General features: G+C 43.1%; 1 protein-coding gene across 1 annotated transcript in view; it reads right to left on the bottom strand.

Moving 5' to 3' along the window:
* smpd3 (sphingomyelin phosphodiesterase 3) overlaps window positions 1–22,555 on the bottom strand; it is a 91,336-nt gene that overhangs the window by 29,573 nt on the left and 39,208 nt on the right. Inside the window, exons 2-3 of the mRNA XM_078544083.1 lie at window positions 3,745–3,820; window positions 2,178–2,333 (exon numbers count right to left, since the gene is read on the bottom strand). Of these exons, the coding sequence (XP_078400209.1) occupies window positions 2,178–2,333; window positions 3,745–3,820 (232 nt within the window). The remainder of the gene's footprint in view (window positions 1–2,177; window positions 2,334–3,744; window positions 3,821–22,555) is intronic.

Here is a 22,555-nt window from a genome sequence, read left to right as displayed (position 1 = left end):
ATGGGTAGAACTTTAATGTCTCATTTGACAATGCAGCTCTCCCTCAGTACTGCAGTGGGGAATATACGCTCAAACCTTGAGTGAGACTCAAACCAAGACCTTCTAATTCACTAAGCTCAAACTGCTCACACTCATCCTCCCAGCACAACCTCAAATTATTCACACTCATCCTCCCAACGCTATCCTCAAACTGCTCACACTCATCCTCCCAGCACAACCTCAAATTATTCACACTCATCCTCCCAACGCTATCCTCAAACTGCTCACACTCATCCTCCCAGCACAACCTCAAATTATTCACACTCATCCTCCCAACGCTATCCTCAAACTGCTCACACTCATCCTTCACAACACTATCCTCGAACTGTTCATATTCACTCTTTGAATACATGCATGTCTCTGTAACCTGTCACTTGAAGATTCTCTGAATTGAAATCTTCCTTTAAAGGCTGCAGTTTAAAATCTGTCCAGTTCATGTCAGGCTCAGGGTTAAATAGCTCAGCTATATTGCAGGTAAGCTGCTAACCACCCAATCCTGGAAGCCGAGGGTATCAGCTACGGTTCAGCGTTAGCACTTTTGCCTGTGCCACAAGGACATGGGTTAAAGCCACGTTCCAGCAATGAGAAAGTGCTGCACTGCTGGAGGGTCAGTGCTGAGGGACCACTGCACTGTTGGATGGCCATTACTCAGGCAGCACTGCATTGTCAAAGGAGCAGTACTGAGGGAGTGCTGCATTGTCAGAGGGGCAGTACTGAGGGAGTGATGTACAATTGAAGGGGCAGCACGGATGAAGTGCTGCACTGTCGCAGGGTTGGTGCTGAGGGACCGTTGCACTCGGTTGGGCAGTACTGAGGGAGTGCTGCATGGTCAGAGGGGCAGTACTGAGGAAGTTCTGCACTATTGGAGGAGCAGTACTGAGAAAATGCTGCACCGTCTGAGGGGCAGTATTGACGGAGCGATGCAGTGTTGGATGGGGAGTGCTAAGGGAGTGCTGCACTGTCGGAGGGGTAGTACTGAGGGAAGGTTGCACCGTTGGAGGGTTGGTGCTGAAGGAGCACTGCTGCATGGGCAGTACAGAAAGAGGACTACATGGTCAGAGGGGCATTACTGAGGGAGTGCTGCAGTGTCGGAGGGGCAGTACTGAGGGAGTGCTGTACTGTCAGCGGGTCAGTATGGAGGGAGTGCTGCACTGTCAGATGGGTACTGAGGGAGCACTGCACTTTCAGAGGGCCAGTACCGAGGGAGCACGGAAATGTCGGAGGGGCAGTAGTGATGGGGCACTGCACTGTCAGAGAGGCAGTAATGAGGCAGTGCTGCACTGTTGGAAGCGCAGTATGGAGGCAGCACCATCAAAAGGATTAATGATCCTCAATCTAGACAGAATAAATCTTGGTTGCTTGTCAATATGCTACACTGGTCAGTGCTGGGCAGTACACAGTGTTACAGACTGGGTCAACTACAGTTGATCAGTGCTAGGCATATAAAGAGGGTGTGGGAATGATATTGGGGAGGAAATTAGGATTGTATTTGGAGGGAATTTAGGAGTGATGAGATAGGAGAGATTTCTGGAAGGCATTTAGGGATGATTTTTGGAGGGAGTTTATGAGTAGTTTGGAGGGAATTTAGGAGTGAATTTTTCAGTAGTTTAGGAGTGATTTTGGAATGGGTGCAGTAGAGATTTTTGAAGGGAGTTTAGGCAAGATTTTTGGATGGAATTTAGGAGTAATTTTGGAGGGAATTTAATAGTGTTTTTTTGAGGAGTTTACTAGTGATTTTTGGAGGGAGTTTAGGAGTGGCTTTTGGAAGGAATTTAAGAGTTGTTCTTGGAGGAAGTTGGGAGACTTTTGGTGTGTGTTTAGGATGGATTTTTGGAAGGCATTTAGAAAAACGGGTAGCAGGGAAGATGGTAAAGGGGAGAGAGGCTTGAGAGCAAACAAAACACAGTCTGTGTGCCTGGACCCAGTAAATTTTTTGAATGATAATTGAATGGTACCTGGCTTCTGCATTTGATCTAGTAAGTAGCATAGGGGCAGCTGTAGCGCTGACTATTTTTAACTATAGATGTGCTTTAGCTCACCAGTCAAATCAGTGACATCATTGACAAGATGCCATTGGAACATTAATGCCCAAAGCCACCAGGAATGCTCTCTCAGACAGTGTTGAAGCAGGGACTCACCTGAGGAGCAGTTGTCAAAGTTGAGATCTCCTAACAAGACATCAAATGCCAGCAGATCCTCTGGATTGGTGGGACTTAATGAAGAGGTAGATTTTCGGAAATCAGCCAACCAGTCCAGCAGGTGGTCCAACTGTTCACAGCGAATGGCAGCATCTCCTGAATGAGAGGCAGATGTTAACAATACTATAGCATTTTCTTAATTAAATATAGTGGCTGATGTAGCGGGAAATGAACATGTAGCCACATGACATCTTTAGCAGAGAGGTGCACTGTGGAGCATTTTAACCAACACTACTGGGAGTGCCTAACTCACAGGCAGTTGCACTCCCTCCCGACACCTTTATTTTGTTCTCACCACATTTACACATTTATCGGACAATGCCAATTCTTTACCTTTCGTCGATCATGAAGGAGGAATGAGTTGGGTGGGAGCACTTGCATGTTTCATCCATTTGGAGAGTCCTTCCAATAATATAAACTGAAAACAAATTTTAAATACCCAAAAGATAGAAAGCTCCAGAGCATGGATTTAATCCAGAATGCAAGAGGGAAGAAATAAAGTTCATGGACAAGCCTGATTTGTGCATTTACTGAAAAGAAAATACCCGAGTTTCAAGGTGGGCTTCCAGGCATCCCACAGCTGAGCAGCAAATCAATCAGCTAAATTGAGATTGGAGATAAAAACACCATTAAGTAGCTTCTTCAAAAACTTAATCCAGTAAAAGATACCCTTTGCCTGCAAGTAAATCACTCCATGCTCTGTCAAATCTTTTGTACATAATAGGTTGGATAGAAAAGGGAGTTGGGGAGTTGGTGAGAGAAGTCGGGAGTTGGGGAGTTGACAAAGGGGAGTTGGTGAGGGGAGTTGGTGGGGTAGTAGGGGAGGGTTGTTGGGGAGTGTAGGAGGAGTTGCTGGGACAGTTGACAAGGACAGGATGTGGGTTTGGCCAGGACAAGGGAAGTTGGTGGGATTGTTGGCAAGAGGAGATGGAGAGGGCGGGAATTGGGTGGGTTCACAAGGGTGCGGTGATGGCATGGTCAGGGGAGTTGGAGAAGGCAGGGAGGTTAGCAAAAGTAGGAGTTGTTGTCAAGGATGAGGGGTATTGAAAAAGGGAGATAGGGAGGGCAGGAGAAGTTCACTTAAAAGATGCCGAGCACAGGAGAGTTGGTGAGAGTGAGGGTGTTTGAGGAGAGTGGGGGTAGTTGAATGGGCATGGGCAATTGAAAGAGGCAGGGTGGGGTGTTATGGGGTTAGCTGGGGGGGTGGGGAGAGCAGGGAGTGTTGGGATGGCTGGGAGGATTGGGATGGCAAGAGGAGGTGGTGAGGGTGGGGGGAGTTGGGAAGGGTAGAGGTAGTGGGGGTGATTGGGGGAATTGGGAGTGGATGGACTTCGGGAGGGTTGGGGAGAGTTTGCTAATATAGGAGAAGTTCCTGGAGAAACCTGCTGGTTGATTCTTCTACTCTGAGGAAGAACAAATAAACTGAAGGAAAAGAGGCGAGGTCCTGAAATAAAGCAAAGTCTAGGACTGGCAAATGAATGACTGAATTTAACTGATGTGTGCTTACCTGCCAGAGCTTGCAAATGAGTGCAGGAAACATATCCTACAATTCTTTGGTCCTGAGGTGTGGTTCCAGCTTGTACCTGGTAGGGAGCAATGAAAGGATAGTTAGAAGGGTCTCACTCGTAACAGTTCTCTCTCCATTCATGAAAAGTCCACTGAAAGAGATGGCCGTCAGAATCTGACGTATGAGGAACAAATTGTTGGTGATTGCAAGCACCAGCTTGTGTCTCTGAATGTACATCACTGCATAAAAATAGGTGATGAGACAGTCTTATTAACATTTCCTACCTCGTGCAATATCGACTTCAAGCCAGCTAATAGACTCCCATCAGCCAGGATGGGGAAATGTAGGGTGGGATCAGAACTCTTCCATAAATGAAAACAATGCTGTCCCTAGAAATTGCAAGGGAACAAGAAGCTTTTGGATGTGATGGGTGGCTCTACAGGCCTTTTCTTCAGAGACTGTACCACCATGAGAAGCTCCATCCATTTGTCTCAAACTCATTAGGGGAAGGTGATGGCGTAGTGGTATTGTTGCTGGACTACTAATCCAAAGACCCAGGGTAATGTGCCGGGGACCTGGGTTTGAATCCTGCCATGGCAAATGGTGAAATTTGAATTCAATAAAAATCTTGAATTAAAAGTCTAATGATGACCATGAAACCATCTGGCCCTAGCAAAACTGGAGTTAATGGGAATCAGGGGGAAAACTTTCCGCTGGTTGGAGTCATACCTAGCACAAAGGAAGATGGTTGTGGTTGTTGGAGATCAGTCATCTCAGCTCCAGGACATCACTGCAGGAGTTCCTCAGGGTAATGTCCTAGGCCCAGCCATCTTCAGCTGCTTCATCAATGACCTTCCTTCCATCATAAGGTCAGAAGTCGGGATGTTCACTGATGATTGCACAATGTTCAGCACCATTTGCGACTCCTCAGATACTGAAGCAGTCCATGTCCAAATGCAGCAAGACCTGGACAATATCCAGGCTTGGGCTGACAAGTGGCAAGTAACATTTGTGCCATCTCCAACAAGAGAGAATCCAAGTATCGCCCCTGATGTTCAATGGCATTACCATCACTGAAACCCCCTATCAACATCCTGGGGGTTACCATTGACCAGAAACTGACCTGGACATATAAATACTGTGTCTACAAGAGCAGGTCAGAAGCTAGGAATCGTGTGACGAGTAACTCACCTCCTGACTCCCCAAAGCCTGTCCACCATCTATAAGGCACACCTCAGGAGTGTGATGGAATATTCCCCACTTGCCTGGATGTGTGCAGCTCCCACAACATTGAAGAAGCTGGACACCGTCCAGGAAAAAGCAAGCCTGCTTGATTGGCACCACATCCATAACATTCACTCCCTCCACCACTGATGCATAGTAGCAGCAGTGTGTACCATATACAAGATACACTGCAGGAATCCACCAAGGCTCCTTCGACAGCAACTTACAAACCCATGACCACTACCATCTTGAAGGATAAGGGTAGCAGATAGATGGGAACACGACCACCCGGAGATTCCCCTCCAAGTACCTCACCATCCTGACTTGAAAATATATTGCTGGGTCAAAATCCTGGAACTCCCTTCCTAACAGCACTGTGGGTGTACCTACACCCATGGACTGCAGCAGTTCAAGAAGGCAGCTCACCAACACCTTCTCAAGGGCAACTAGGAATAGGCAATAAATGCCGGTCCAGCCAGTAAAGCCCACATCCCGTGAATGAATTAAAAAAATTATCCTTATGAAATGTCACCTCTAGCTGAAGACATTGTTGGCTAATTTGAAGTCAATTGCATTACCCTTAACCAAGTTCTCTGAATGGGAAGTGCAGGACTAAACTCTTGAGGATAAGGGGTTCTCTAAATGGGATCAGAATTATTGAAATTACAGGGCCATTTGAAAGGAAGTGGAGTTCTCTCACTAGTCTAAATCCATAACAATATCTAGTACAGTACATAAACTAGATGTCTAACACCCACTCAACTTACCACCACCTTCTCAAAGGCAACTAGGGATGGGCAATAAATGCTGGTCCAGCCAGTGAAGCCCACATCCCGTGAATGATTTAATAAAAACTGCGGAAAATTCTATTAAGTATATTCACATGGCAGACATTAGTTCCAAGAAGGTATGAGATGTCTTGGTAGCTCCAGACTATGGCAGTATAGTTCAACATTACCTATTTCTGGTAGCACATTATACTTGAAAAGGCTGGGGTCTAAGATAATTGGGCCACAAGCGTCTTGACTCACTCTGGATCCTATAGTAGATGTAACATTGCTCACCCTCATTCTGTAACTTAGACCTAAAGAAAACATGGACTCCCAGTTTACATTGTCAAACTAAACATTCTCTATCACTTCACATGTAGCATGAAGTATATAGGAAACAGTAACAGATATGGTGTGAGGAGAAATGGTAATCATTTAATGTCTAGAAATACTTTGTCCTGAGCCATGTAGGAGCTAATGGTTCATTACCCATGAGGACAAATTATGCTAGTCAGACATGGTGGCCAAAATTGATGCTTAGTTTCAATTTTCACACTGAATACTTATGTAGTTATAAGGGCCAAAAAAAAGCAACGCTTAGCACTGCAGCAGCTAGTAGTATTGCTGAGTTCCTTTCCCTTGGTAATAGGCTGGAGTTATGTCATCAGTAGAACAGGGTGCCAATCATCTGGAGCCACAACACCTGAATATTTGGGTTGCTTTATTTTTGCTTAAAATTTAATACAGCTTGAATTTTGCTTCAGGCCTGCATATCCCCCCCACCCACCAACAACACCCCCACCCCACCCCCGCCACCACACCTGCATATTTCATGCATATAAGGACACATATCCCCACAAGGCCAAATGTAAGCATTTTCTCAAGTTTCTTGTCAGTGCCGGGAAATTATACCACATGAGACCATGATCATTTCCTGCCAGAGTGTATACACTGAAAAGCTACAGGCTAATTGGTCCCTCTTTCTCTTAGCAGAGTAAAGGTATCTTGCTGTATAACTGTTATTCAGCAGGGTATATGTTTATTACTGTATAACTGTGTAGAATTGCTCTTTTTGAGCAGGATAAGGGTATTAATCACTGTATAACTGTATCATTCAGCAGAGTAAGTGTTCATTGTTTAACTAGATAGTTACTTGCTCTTGTCTCTAACTGATGATTGTGGCCCAGAAATATGTTACCATACACCTAATTTGCAGGTGAAGAATTGGTCCTATGCACCTATTCTGGGGGTGGTGAGTTGTTTCCACATGGACAGTGTGCCATTCAACCCCCCCGCCCCACATTATTGGATAGGGATTCTCTTTGGTTCTTTCCAAAACAGTTTCAGTGCTGGTATGGGTGGTTTGAAAAGGCTGCCTTTATGGTATAGGATGAGAGATAGTAGCAAGAATATAGGAGTGAACAGGAGAAGCTGGGTAGAAGAGGGCATTCTGCAGGAAGCTGAACCCATGGTGAGTCTTCAGCGAGCATTTCTCCTCCCTGAACTTCACCCAGGAACAATGTCTCAGGCATCTTCGCCTACAAAGGAGGCTGTCACCAAGCCTCATACCAGGGCATGGATAGTATTGTCTGTGGCTGTCAAGGTCACTGCATCCTTTAATTTTACACAACGTGTGCTTTCCAGGCTGCAGCAGGTGGCATTAGCAATATTTTTCACCAGGAACATAGCCAAGGTTCTCTACAACAGGAGAACCCCTATATTGCCTTCCAAATGGACAGGGTGAAGTGGGGTGAGAGAGCACTAGGCTTCGCCTATATTACAAACTTACCCAGGGCATATGGTACCATAAACTGCACTCACATCTCCTTATCTGTTCCCATTAGTGGGCTGGGATCTTTATCAATTAAAAGGGGTTGCACTTTTTCAACTTGCAGCTTGTTTGTTGTCATAGACAGTGCATCAAACAGGTCTGCATCCAGTTTCCTGATAGTAGTCATGATTCATTCACCTTGTGCCAGCCCAATGTGTTGCCTTTATTCCAACCACGCCATCAGGTTACAGGCTGGTGACTCAGCGACAAGGACTATCCCCTTCAGACATGACTCATTAATCCCGGCATGAAACCGGGCACTGCTGTCTCAAGCTCTGAGAGAGCAGCTCTCCAAATGTTGCTTCATGTGAACCATCCCTCCCTTCCCCACTACACTAATAGTCGCACAACCCTCATCACCATTGTACTTTCTAACATCATCCAATTGCCTTTCTTCAGCCCTGTCTTATGGAAATTGCCCTCAGTTCACTACCAAAATAAACACCAATACCAAACCCAGAACACAAAACAATTTATCCAACAACCCAAATCAATCTGTGTCTAATAATCAACAGAAATAATTAAGACTCATCCTTAATGCCTACCTTCTGTGCCCATCCCTTTCCTGGTATTCCTACCAAGTGACTACAGTTTGGGAGCTGAAAAGCTTTGAGTTTCCATTGAGGGCACTTCAGAATACTGTATTGGTCGAACTCTAGCAGCTCTGGGCCTTAATGGCCCAGTTGCAGCATCTCGATGTAGGCTTTGACAGTCTGTCCCAGCTGGCTATGTGGTATTAACAAGATACTACGTGATCAGGCATTTACAACATGTGTCTTATCACTAGCATCAAATTACTAGTCCTGCGGGTTCAAGTCCCATTACAGGGGATAAGCACAAAATCTAGACTGCTATTTTCAGAGGTACCCTTTCTTGTAGGTGATATCTCTGATGTTCTGGTGGCTTGGGTGGAAATTAAATGTTCCATGGCATTGTTCAAAGGAGAAATGTTCTGGTCAACATTCTCCCTTCAGCCAATAACCACTAAAAACAGATAAATCATTTGATGAAAGATCATTAATCTAAAAAGTTAATTCTGTTTCTCTCTTCGTAGACTCTGCCTGACCTGTTGAGTGTTTCCAGTATTCCAGTATCTTCTGTTTTTATAGTTAATCATCTGTCTCATTGCTGTTTCTGGAACCTGCCTGTGTGCAAAATGTCTGCTACATTTGCCTCTATAGCAACAATCACTGCAATTTGTTGTGTGAAGTGCTTTGTAGAGTCATAGAGTCATTAAAGCAGAGAAGGAGGCTATTTGGCCCATCGAGTCTGTGACTCTCTGTGGAGCAAGCTAATCAGTCCTATTCTCTCCTACTATCCATGTAGCCCTGAAAGTTTATGTCCCTCAAGTGCCTTTTGAAATCATTCATTGTCACTGCTTCAACCACCCTTGTAAGCAACAAGTTCCAGGTCATTACTACTCTCTGTGTAAAAAAGTTCTTCCTCACAATCCCCTTGTATCTCTTACCCAAAATCTTAAATCTGTGTCCCATAGTCCTTGTGCCATCAGCTAATGGGAACAGCTTTTCTTTCTCTACCTTATCTAAACCTGTCATAATCTTGTACATTTTTATCAAATCTCTCCTCATTCACCTTTGTTCCAACGAGATTAACCGTAGCTTCTCCAACCTAACGTTGTAGCTAAAATCCCTCAAATCGGGAACCATTCTTGTAAATCTTCTTTGCACCCTCTCTAGGACCATCAGATCCTTTGAAAAATATGGATGCTTCAGTTGCGGCATAATTGGAGCTTTATAACGGTTTAGCATAACTTCCCTGCTTTTATACTCATTACCCTCAATACCTCTATTTACAAAGATCAAGATCCCTTATATTTTGCTAACTGCTTTTTCAATATGTTCTGCCACTTTCAAAAGCCTATACAGATGAACCCCAAGCCTCTTCCAAACCCATGACTGCTACCGTCTAGAAGGACAAGGGCAGCAGAAACATGGGATCACCACCAACTGGAAGTTCCCCTCCAAGCCACTCACCATCCTTACTTGGAAATATATCGCTGTTCCTTCACTGTCGCTTGGTTAAAGTCCTGGAACTCCCTCCCTAACAGCACTATGGATGTACCTACACCACAGGGACTGCAGTGGTTCAAGAAGGCAGCTCACCATCACCTTCTCAAGGGCACTTTGGGATGGCCAATAAATGCTGGCCTAGCCAGCGACGCCCACATCTCGTAAATGAATCTTAAAAAGCCCGATTGGTTCCTGGACATTCTTTAGAATTGTGCCATTAAGTCTACAATGCCTCTCTGTACCCCTTCTCCCAAAATGCATCACCTCATACTTCTCTGTATTAAGTTCCATTTGCCACTTGTCTGCACAAAGCCTATGTCCTGTTGCAATCAGTTGGCATCATCCCACTGTCTGCTCCACCTCCAAGTTTGGTGTCATTGACAAATTTTGAAATCTTCCTCTGTATTCCAATATTCAAGTCATTTATATACATCCAAGAAAACAGTGGTCCTACAACTGAACCTTGGGGAACATCACATTCTACCATTCTCTAGTCTGAAAAGCAACTACTTAACATGCCTCTCTCTTTTCTGTCATTAAACCAATTTTTTATCCAAGCTGACACTAATCCTCATATTCCATAAACCTCAATTTTGGTAACCAGCCTTTTATGTGGTACTTTGCCAAATACATTCTTAAAATCCATAAAGGATCCATTAAAAAAAATCAATTAGATTAGTCAATCAAGGTTTGTCTTTTACAAACCTGTGTTGCTTTGCTTAATTAACTCAAACCTCTCCAAGTGACACGTTGACTTTTTCTCTGATTAGTGCTTCTAAAACCTTACTCACCACTGTTGTTAATCTGGACAGGTTGTAGTTACTAGGAATGCTCATACACACTTTCTTGAATAAGGGGGTCCCTTTTGCTACTTTTCAAACCTCCAGCACCTCCCCACATATCTAGGGAAGATTGGAAGATTATGGCAAACCCTTTTGCTATCTCCACACCCACATCCTTTAGCCACCTTTGGGATGTCAAAGATAAGAGGGTGAAAGGTTATCAGGGGTAGGCAGGAATGTGGAGTTGAGGTTACAATCAGATTAGCCATGATCTTATTGAATGACAGAGCAGGCTCAAGAGGTTGAATGGCCTACTCCTGCTCCTAATTTGTATGTTCATATGTCATAAGGCACTATATAAGTGCAAATCCTTTCTGTTTTGTTAATGATTCAGCACTGTAACAATTAATTATTGTATTATAGTTTGGAATTACACTTTTCATAAAAAGGAAGGGATAATTTCACATTACCATTGAATGTTGTGAAGGTCTGACATAATTTAGATATTTCAAAACTTTTGCTTGACTATTAAATGTTGAAATTATAATTTGTGCTTTATGTGAGTGGCATGGATTTAGAAAACCCAATATTCCAGCTCAGAATTCCGGTCCCTAGCAACTAATTCCATTTTCTCATTAAATTGAATGCGTCATTTCCATCACCAAATGTAATGAGGCGCACAGAAGCACAAAACTCCAAATGTCAGATTGATTCTTGCCAGATGAGTCTGTGTCGTGACCTTTTCTTTTTTATCTCAGAGAATGCTGCCAAGCAGAGTTTAATTGCAGCCCATTGTGAAGAAGCAGGTATGGATCAGGCTAGTATCTGCCTGTTAAGCAGTATAGGGCCACGGAGAGAGAATCTTAAGCTGAGGAAATGGTCACTTGCCCACCTTTCATCTTTTATATGTAAGTGTGACTGCTCAGTTGTGTGGCTGGATGCGTGCATATGTGATTATGAGTCTGGTGTATGTAAGCTTGCAGGTCCATAGTGCTTTTTTGTATTTGTGTTTATGTGGCGTTTTGATACTGGTATGTGTGTCGTATATTTCAAAGGTGTCACACTTGAAAGTGTCACACATCCAGAGGGCAAAAACTAATGATGGACCAAAATGAGAAATCAACTGCTAGATACCAGTCAAATATTTAATTTAGGGGTCAAAGGATTAGGAAGGATTGGGATCGTGAAAAGAGTCGAGATGCTCTTCATCCACAAAAAGTCCTATACAGTCAGTGTCTCAAGTAGGTTCTCCGGATCAAACTCTTACTGCCTGGTTTAATTTGCCGAACCCTGTTTAGAATTGTGAGCAGAGGTGTGAAGGCAGGTGTTTAGCACCTCTAAACCAGACAGTTCCGGCTTGGTTGGGCTCACCAGGCTTAATTGGCAGTCTACCTAGGAGAAGGTAACTCTGATCTCAGCTATGGGTTAACTAGCAACATATATATCGGCTGACAGTGCAGAAAATCACAAATGGTGCCAATGGCAATGTCAATGGTAGATGATGCTCTTCAGCAGCTCATCTGGAAGGACAGATCCAAAATCAAACCTGTGTCCTTTCAGCTGCTTGTGGCACGAATTGGACCAGAGTAGTATTAGCTGCCTTGGCTGAGAGAGTGGGAGGGGCTCTGCACAAACCATACCCACTTAAATATACTCAATGTACAGATTGTTCAGCAAAATCATTGTTTTGTTTTGTATTGTCGTGTTTTTATAATGATATAAAGGCATCAATCGCTCCTAAGGGATTGTGCAAACATGTTGTGGGTTTATTTATTGAGACTGGGCACATCGGAACATTTATACAGAGGTATAAAGCTTGAAGACATCAGGGCTGCAGAGCTGTGTGTGTGTGTATGTGTGCACGCTGCTGAAAGCAACAGTGAAACTAAACTGGATCTCATGCCACACTTCTTTCCAGTGATGTCATGCTCCTATCCCTTAAAGGCAAATTACAACATTCCTCTGTTTTTTGAATAAACTTTCCCCCTTTCCAAAGATTTCTATTAAAGATTTCCAAAGATAACTATTTACAACACATGTTCATGTTTAGTTGCCATTACATAAGTATACAGAACAGAGGAACCTATGAGTCTCTAAAGCACAGAGGTGATCTGCTAGTACGCCCAGATTTTGTAATGGTAATTTTGTCTGGAGGTTTCTTTGATCGCTCACAGTGAACTGTGGGATTGTTATTCTTGGGTGTTGCTCCTGATTGCATTTGGGATCTTGTCCACTGGTTGAGGAGCTGAAGTAGATCTGATTTGTTCTTGGTAATGCCTCACCATTGTGCCTTTGTGTGCAATGACTTCACAGGACTTTGATTTTTAACAAATCCTTGTCACCTTGGCTGTTTGCTACGTACCTTCTGTGGGATCCTAGATGCAAACTTGTTGCCCCAACTGTAAATTTGGCAATTCTGTACCTGCATTTTTATCATATAATTTTGGACCAAAGATGGGTAGAAACTTCACGTAGAATCAATGTGCTGACTTGGCATATGCTCTTGACATGCTCACACTTCCTAATAACAACTTCAATGTCACTGTTCATACCCGGCCAATAGACCCTTGTGAATCTTCTCTTCTGACCTAGGCCCATACGTGAGTGATGATGTTGTTGAAGAATATCAAGTCGCAAAGGTTCTGGTGGGATGATCTGCTTGCCTTTGAAAATGACTCCCCCGGGAATTGCCTAACTCATCCCAATAAGGCCAAAATGGTCTCATGTGTTACTGGCCATGCTGAATTGAATCCAGCCTGAGGCATGGAGCTGCCTTAGGGAAATGAAGCGCTGGTTAAGAAAAAAATTAAGAAAATTAAAATGTCGTAAAACATGACCCCCCATGTGACTGTATCACATGAGCAGGGACATGTTTTTAATTCAAGTGTTAAATTTTTATTTTATTTTTATTTGCTTTAGGAAACCTCATCCCGCCCGTGGATGAGGTTTCCTAAAAAATGCAAAGGCCACTTGGCCTTTTTGCCTGCCCATCAACTGTTAGGTTGAATGGGCAGTGAAAATTTCAGGACAATTATTGACTTAATGGCCTTAATAGACCTTTTAATTGTCGGCGGGTGCGCTTCCAGCTCTTGCGCGTGCCCGCTGACCTAACTATTGCGAGAATGAGATTTGCCATCAGCACACTTGGCCAACATCAAAGCGCTTTATTTCATGCTCGGGTGTGTCGGGTGTGCACCCGCATGGCAAGCGTAATTTTCTGCCTTATGGGTTATTGTTGTCTTGGTGAAGATTTACCTGGAAGTGGTTATTTTGGGGATTTGTTTAAAAGTTATTATGGTAGTAATCTGTAGACATGTGTATGTGTTTAATTAATAAATATTTAATTTAGTTTTATATAAAAAACCTCTTGAGGTTCGGTGGTCTCATTCTTGAATTCAGAGCTGTATCTCAAACATACCAATTGAGAATATAGGTTATGACGGTTGTTCAAGTTTCCCTCTGGAATTTAAACAACTCAGCCTTTACCAACTGTTGTGTCATAACAATGGGCAAATCTCCAGGAGTTGATGGCATCCCACCTGAAATATTCAAGTATGAAGGGCCTCACATGGTTAGTAAACTGACTAGGCTCTTATGTCTAATCTGGAACTAGGGCACTGTACCCCAAGACTACAAGGTTGCCTCCACATCTCATCTCTACAAATGGAAAGGGCGCAAGTTCACCTGTGAAAATCATTATGGAATATCACTTCTTTCAACAGCAGGAAAAATTCTTGCAAGGGTTATTCTTAATCAGATTGTACTTAGAATCACATTGTGCCTTCTCTGTAAGATGGGGTACAGTATACATGATTTTTGGAGCACACCAAATTCAAGAAAAGTCCTGCAAACAAAATAAGGACCTGTATGTAGTATTCGCTGACCTGACCAAGGTTTTTGACACAGTAAACCAGGAGGGCCTGTGGAAGGTTCTGTACAAATATGGCTGCCCTGAAACGATGATCAGCGTCATTCTCTCATTTCACGATAGCATGATGGCCAGTATGATACAAAGTGGTACATCACCGGAATGCCTTTCCAGTCACCAACAGCACCAAGCAAGGCAGTATATTGGTTCCAGCTCTGTATGCCAAATGCTTCTCATCCATGCTCCAGTATGCACTAAAAGATCTTGACACAGGATGACACATTCAATGCAGGACAGGCAGCAACCTCTTCGACTTTCAAAGGCTCAAGGATTGCACAAAGGTTACTGATCAGCTACTGAGTGAACTCTTGTTCGCACACAACTGCTCCTTCACAGCATATACTCCAGAGGACATTCAGCTGTTTGTTGATTGTTTTCCCTAGCCTCAGAACACTTTGGCCTTTGGACAATAATTCTGAAGAAGACAGAGATCTTGTATCCCTGACACGTACTCCAAGACCACACAGTCACTATCAACAACACACCCCTCTGTTCAGGACTGAAATTTTGCTATCTTACGAGTATCTTCTCCAATAACACTTCATTGGATGACCAATTCAACTATTTTCTGACAAAAGCAGGCTCAGTATTTGGCAGATTTACTCACAGGCTTTGGAAAGAACATGGAGTTTGACTCAGAAAAAGATCAAAGTCTACCAGGCAGTGGTTCTTATATCACTTCTTTATGAGCATGAGACTTGGACAACCTACCAGCATCATAAAGCAACTTGAAATATTCCAATTTTGCAGTCTGAGATCTATTAGCAGGTGACAGGACAAAATTTCCAACACCAAGGTCCTTGCAAAGTGCTCTAACCTGGCATTGAGAGTATACTCATCAGAACTCACCTTTGCCAGGTCAATCACGTGGTTTGCATGGAGGATTTCCGCTGAGCACAGGAACCTGCGCCGCAGGACATTCCAAACTTAGATATAAAGATAATCTGAAAACCAACCTCAGTGCTTGCAAGCTGTGTCCCAATCCATGGGAAAAAAACAACCTTGGACAGACCCAAATGGAGAAATCTCTGTCATCAAGCGATTTCGATGTTTGAGGAGGCCAGAGTCAAGTGCCTTCAGGCAAGTGAACACTGCACAAAGCCAATGCCTCCATCATTCCCTCAAACACTGACATCATATGCAGTATTTGCAATCAGTTATGCAAATTGAGACTTGGCCTGAAGTCACACATGAGGTGACATCAACTTAGACTGTAATCAAATCTTTTTTTGCTGAACACTCATCCTTTGAAGCGACGGGAGAATCCATCAAATATTCAATTGACTATGAGTGAACAACTCAGATATGCTCCATGCTCTCCCCAACTCCTGGAATTTTAGTCCCTTGGTTTTCATCCTCTCAAACCTACCTCACTTTGTTGAAGCAACATTCCTATAATCTTGCTGAAAAGAGAGACACATTGCTGAAGCTTTTTGTCTTGCACATATCAGGACCAATGCAAGAATACCAAATTTCAAACTATCACCACAATTTATACTATAGGGGTGCTGACTGATTGGCAAGTCGACTCTGATTGGGTAAAGCATTGCCATGCAGATAGCAATGGGGAACTATATACTCCCAAAGCTCCCAGGTAATTCAAAAAAAGCACAGGGCTTGAACATATTCCTTTTGTTTGCGGAGAATGGGTCCCTGCATATTAATGTATGTTGTTTCTAACAAGCATAAATGAGCCACATTACAAGCTTGATCTTAAATTGGTTCTTAGTGTAGCTATTAGCACACTCAGGGTTGTTCAGCAATTGCTGCCCTATTGGGGAAATCATATCTAACGGGAGACATTTTGTTTTGGAGCTTTGCAAGTGTGGGCTGGCTGAGAATGGTCTGTACTCTACCTATTCCGAACATGCTGTTTGATTTGATCAGCCAATTACTGGGAAGTAAGGCCTACATACTTGGCATCACAATGGCACTGAAATTCATACATGATGTTGCTCAATTGTGTGACAGGCAGAATGTCTTTTTGGACTGACACCAGGTAAGTAGGCTGTACATCTCAGTGACTGTTTCCCACTTTTCAACCCCAAAAAAACTTGCTGCTGTGACCTTCTCTTTGATACTGTAAGTTTTTTTTAAAAAGGTGATTGTTGGATAGAGTATGCTAGTATGTAGGACAGTGGAGAAATACAAGAGAGGGAGGTGATAGCAAATTTAAGAAAATTACAGAAAGACTAAGATCAAAACAGTGAGAAAAGACATCCTAAGAAAAAAATGTGAAAGCCATGTAGAATGGGAAGGTAGAATGTCAGCCTTGGCTTGATGATATGAACATATGAATTAGGAGCAGCAGTAGACCAGTCAGTCTCTCGAGCCTGCTTTGCCATTCAATAAGATCATGGCTGATCTGATTGTAGCCTAAATTCCACATTCCTGTCTACCCCCTATCTAACTCAGCCTTAAAAATATTCCGTGACCCTGCCTCCACTGCTCTCTGGGGAAGAGAATTCCACAGACCAATGACCTCTGTCTTAAACATAACATCCTCGAGTCACATTTGTGGTTGCAGAAGCACCACTGTTTCCCTAATTATTGAATCCCCTATGACTATTCCTTTTCAGACTTCCTCCTGTCACTGTGCATGGCTGAACCACCCATGGATTTGGACTTGGCTCCGGCTGTACTCCGCAGAAGAACCATTGCCCTCACCAATCATTCAGAACTAAATACTGATTAGAGAGCAGGGGAATCCTGGACTACTTGCCTGGTCCTCCTTGATGGTCTGGCAGTTATTCCTTTCCTCTCTATCTATATGCTGTTAAGCTGCAGGGTTACCACTCCCAAAAACATGTTCTCCATGTAACTCTCTTCCATGTGGATACACACATCAAAGCACTAGAGAAGTGCCACATGGGCAGTGCCTTCGCAAGTTCCTCCAAATCTGATCGCAAGAAAGACAGTCCAACAGCCATGTCCTCTCTCAAGCCAACATGTCCAGTATCAAGGCGCTATTCATTCAAAACCAGCTCTACTGGGCAGCACATGTCAATTGTATGTCTGACACTAGACTCCCAAAGCAACTGCTCTACTCGGAACTCCATCATGGCAGGAGACCCCTAGGAGGATAGTGGAAACGCTTTGGGGATGTCCTCAAAGCATCTCCAAAGAGTTTAAACCTCCACGCTGACTCATGGGAGTCCCTGGCTTGTGACCGATCAAAATGGAGAATATTCATTTGAGAGACTTCATCAGGAACACACAGACGCAAAGTTGAGACATTGGAAAGAGCACACAAAACTCCGAACAACTCGTCTACCCATATGTGGTAGAATCTGCAGATCACACATTAGACTTATCAGAAGTCATCTTCTCAGAATCCAGTGAACCAAAATGAAAACATGTTATCCTCAATCCCAAAGGACTGCCTAAGAGAGTGATAGGACGCTCACCTCTGAGTCAGAAGATTGTCAGAGATTGTGGGGTCAAGTACCAGTTCAGAGACTTGAACACAAAATTCTAGCTGACACTTGAGTGTAATACTGAGGGAGCACTGCACTGTTAGAGGTGCCATCTTTCAGATGAGATGTTAAACCGAGACTTATTCTGCCCTGTCATGTCAATCTATGCCCCAGTAACACAGTATGTAATATATCATATAAATAAATAGGAGAGTTGTACCGCCTAATGTTATATATCATATATACTGGAGCATTATACCACAATACAGTATATATTATATATAGGAGTGTTATACCACAGTAATACATGGTTCAAAATTTCTGTGAGAGTTCTCCTGATCTCCTACTGTAACTTCAGTAGCTGATGAGCAGAAAAGAAGTGGTTAAATGGTCCTTTCTCAAACATTTCTGATGTTTTCCTGATGAAGTAAGAATGGGAGAACAGAAGAAGCCCCATGGAAATTGTAGTACAAATATATACAATACACAGTGTATTATATAACATATATAATGGAGTTCTATATCCTAGAAATACGTAGTGCATTATTATACGATATGTGCGCTAATGGAAGAGAGAACTCCATTATAAATTATATATAATACATAATGCACATGTTTAGATGCATATGCAAGTAACATGCCTTGCAACACAAAGTATAACGGAAAGTGTGTGCAGCAGCATTCAGTGAGATTATAGATTAGGACCTCCATTGATACAAAAAATTACTTTGAAGCAGGGTTTCACACATAGCCTGTTGTTAATTAGTATTCATGCTGCTGTTTGAGGAAGGAGTGCTGGCCAGGACTAATCACTGCTCTTCGTTGAACAATTGCATGGGATTTGTAAGGTCCACATGAAGCACTGGAACAGGAGGACTGAAGACTTGGCTTAACGTCTTAGTTAAAGGATGTCACTGCAACAGTACTATACTTCCTCCTTACTGTACTGATGCATTCAGCCTGGATTTTTAAATTTATTCATTCATAGGCTGTGGGCATTGCTGGCAAGTACAGTATTTATTGTTCATTCCTAGTTGTCCTTGAGAAGGTGTGGGTGAGCCACCTTCCTGAACTGCTGCAGTGCACATAGTGAAAGTGGTTCTACACTGGGAAGGAGCGCCAGGATTTTGACCGAGCAAGAATTAAAGAACGCTGGGATGACGTGTGAATTGGGGATTGGGAGTTGGTGGGGGGTGGGGGGGGGGGGTGGTGGGTGGGGTGGTGGTGGTGGTGGTGGTGGTGGTGGTGGTGCGTGGGGGCAGAAGTGGTGGCATTCCCTGTTCCTGCTTTCCTTGTTCTTCTAGGTGGTGGAGATCGCAGGTTTGGGTTGTTAGATTGTTTGCTGAAGTCCTTGAAAGGGTTTTAACTCACAATTTTGTGACTCGGGCATGAGTGATACCAATGGAATTTAGGTAATACCCAATATAGAAGTGCAGCACCCTAGGTATTATTGTATGATGAAAATGAGATTTATAAGATCATATGAAATAGAAGCAGGAGTAGGCCATTTGGCCCTTCATGCCACCTCTACCATTAAATAAGATCATGGCTGGTCTGCTGACCCCCCCCACAATGCTTGGCTCTCTTGTAGATTAAAAATCTGTCCAACTCAGCCTTGAATATATTCAATGACCTATCCTCTAATTCTCTCTGGTGAAGAGAATTCCAAAGAATAACAATCTGAGAGAAGAAATTCCTCCTTATCTCCATCTTAAACCAGAAACCCCATATTTTAAAACTCTGCCTCCTAGCTCTAGATTTCTCCATGAGGGGAAACATCCTCTCAGCATCTATCCTGTCAAGCCCCCTCAGAATATATGTTGCAATAGGATCACCTCTCATTCTTCTAAACTTCAATGAGTATAGGTCCAACCTGCTCAACCTTTCCTAATAAAGCAACCCCTTCATCCCAGGAATCAGCCTAGTGAACCTCTGCGAACAACTTTCAATGCAAGGATATCCTTCCTTAAGTAAGGAGACCAAAACTGTACAAAGTACTCTATGATCGATCACACTAATGCCCTGTACAGTTGTAGCAAGACATCCTTACTTTTATACTCCACCCTCCTTGCAATAAAGGCCAACATTCCATTTGCTTTCCTAATTACTTGCTGCACCTGCATGCTAACTTATTGTAATTCATGTACAAGGACACCCAGATCCCTCTGTACTGCAGCATTCTGTAACCTCTCTCCATTTAAATAATATTCTGCTTTTCTATTCTTCTTGCCAAAGTGGACAACCTCACATTTTCTCACATTATACTCCATCTGCCAAATTTTGCCAATTCACTTAACCTACCTATAACCCTTTACAGACTCTTTGTACCCTCCTCACAATTTGCTTTCCTACCTATCATTGTATCATCAGGAAATTTGGCTACAATACCTTCTGTCCCTACATCCAAATCATTAATATAGATCGTAATTAATTGGATCCCCAGCATTCGTCCTTGTGGTGCTCCATTAGTTACAGTTTACAAACCTGAAAGTGACCCATTTATCTCAACTCTCTGTTTAATGTTAGTAAATCCCCTATCCATGCTAATACATTACTACCAATACCATGGGCGCAATTCTTTTGTAGTAACCTTTTATATGGTACCTTATTGAATTCCTTTTGGGAATCCAAATGCACTATATCTATTGGTTCCCCATTATCCACCCTGCTTCCACATCCTAATAAATTTGTCAAACATGATTTCCCTTTTATAGAACCATATTGACACTGCCTGACTGCATTAGGATTTTCTAAATATCCTGCTATGACTTCCTTAATAACAGATTGTAGTACTTTTTCAATGACAGGTGTTAGGCTAACTAACCTATAATCTCCTGCTTTCTATCTTCCTCCTTTCTTGAATATAAGTGTTTCATTTCCCAATTACATGGGCAGAATTTTGCTGTCGGTGAGCAGGGGGTGGGGCCCGCTCGCTGATGCGTAAAATGACGCGGGATGACATCGGGCGGAACCCCCAATGTTATCCCGCCCCATTTAAATCTTCAGGAAGGCGGGGGCACAGCAATATCAGCTGCGGGCCCGCCGACCTGTCAATGGCCAATTGAGGTCATTGACAGGATCATTTAAACAATTAAAGGACCTTAAGGTTGGCGGGAAGGCCAGGAGCCCCGGCGGCAAATAGAGAAAACGTGAAACCTCATCCAGCGGTGGGATGAGGTTTCATGCAGGGTTTCAAAAATTTTAATAAAGTTATTATGTAAATTATGAACATGTCCCATCTCATGTGACATTGTCACATGAGGGGGACATGTTAGGGAATTTTTTTTTTCTATTTTTAATGCTTTTCAATGTGGAAGCGATCTCCCTGTGGCAGCATTTAGCCTTAGGGAGATGTGCGACCTTTCGTGTGCATGCGTGAAAGAGCACACTCTCGCTCTTGGGTAATCTCCCCCGCCTGCACAGGAAGTGCATAGCGCTTCCCGTCGGACATCACGGGCCTTAATTGGCCCGCCCACATAAAATGGCGGCGGGGCCCGCTTCTCCGGCAGGGATTGGCTCCCCGCCCGCTGGAGATTGGGTCGAGCCCGCCCGCCCGACAGGCAGAAAATTCTGCCCCATGTTCCAATCCGCCAGACCTTTCCAGAATCTAGGGAATTTTGGAAGATTACAAACAAACAATGCATCCTGCACAAAAACAAAAATAACTGGAAAAACTCAGCAGGTCTGACAGCATCTGCGGAGAGGGATACAGTTGACGTTTCGAGTCCATAAGACTCTTCATCAGAATGCATCCTGCATCTCTGCAGCCACTTCTTTTAAGACTCTAGGATGCAGACCATCAGATCCAGGGGACTTTTAAGCCTGTAATCCCATTAGTTTTTCCAATACTTTTTCCCTAATGATAATGATTATTTTAAGTTCCTCCTCTCCTTTTGCCTCTTGATTTTCTACTGCTCTTGGTGCTTTTTGTGTCTTCTACTGTGAAGATGGATACAAAATACTTGTTCAAAGTCTCTGCCATTTCCTTGTTTCCCATTATTAATTCCCCAGTCTCATCCTCTAAGGGATGAACGCTTACTTTAGCTAATTACTTCCATTCTATATACTTATAGAAGTTCTTACTGTCTGTTTTTATATTTCTTACTAGCATTCTCTCACATTCTAATTTCTCCCTTTTTTTTCTTAGTTATCCTTTGCTGGTTTCTAAAATGTTCCTAAACTTTTGGCCTACCACTAATCTTTGCAGCATTGTGCACCTTTTCTTTCAATTTACCATCCTTAACTTCCTTAGTTAGCCACAGTTGGGGTGTATCCTTAAAACATAGAAAAATAGGAGCAGGAGTAGGCCATTTGGCCCTTCAAGTCTGCTCCGCCATTCATTATGATCATGGCTGATCATCCAACTCAATAGCCTGCTAACCAATTCAATGGCCTGCGAAAGAATCAACCACATTGCTGTGAATGTGGAGTCATATGTAAGCCATACCAGGTAAGGATGGCAGATTTCCTTCCCTAAAGGACATTAATGAACCGACCTTTAACTTTTAGACTTTTAATTGCAGATTTTTATTGAATTCAAATCCACCATTTGCAGTGGTGGGATTAGGCCCCAGGTCCCCAGAGCATTACCCTGGTCCTGGATTTCTGGTCTGCTTACAATACCACTACGCCACTGCCTTCCATTTTTGCATCCTTCTCTTAGAGTCTTTCTTTCTCAATGGAATATATCTTTGTTGAGAGTAATAAAATATCTCTTTAAATTTCTACTACCGCTTCTCTATTATCTTACCTTTTAGCACACTTTCCCAGTTCACTTTAGGCAACTCTGTCTTCATGCTCTTATAATTGCCTTGTTTTTAAGTTTAAGAC

This window comes from Cetorhinus maximus, chromosome 6 (assembly GCF_964194155.1).
Source record: "Cetorhinus maximus chromosome 6, sCetMax3.hap1.1, whole genome shotgun sequence".
Taxonomy (NCBI): domain Eukaryota; kingdom Metazoa; phylum Chordata; class Chondrichthyes; order Lamniformes; family Cetorhinidae; genus Cetorhinus; species Cetorhinus maximus.
This window is presented reverse-complemented; position numbering and strand designations above follow the sequence as displayed.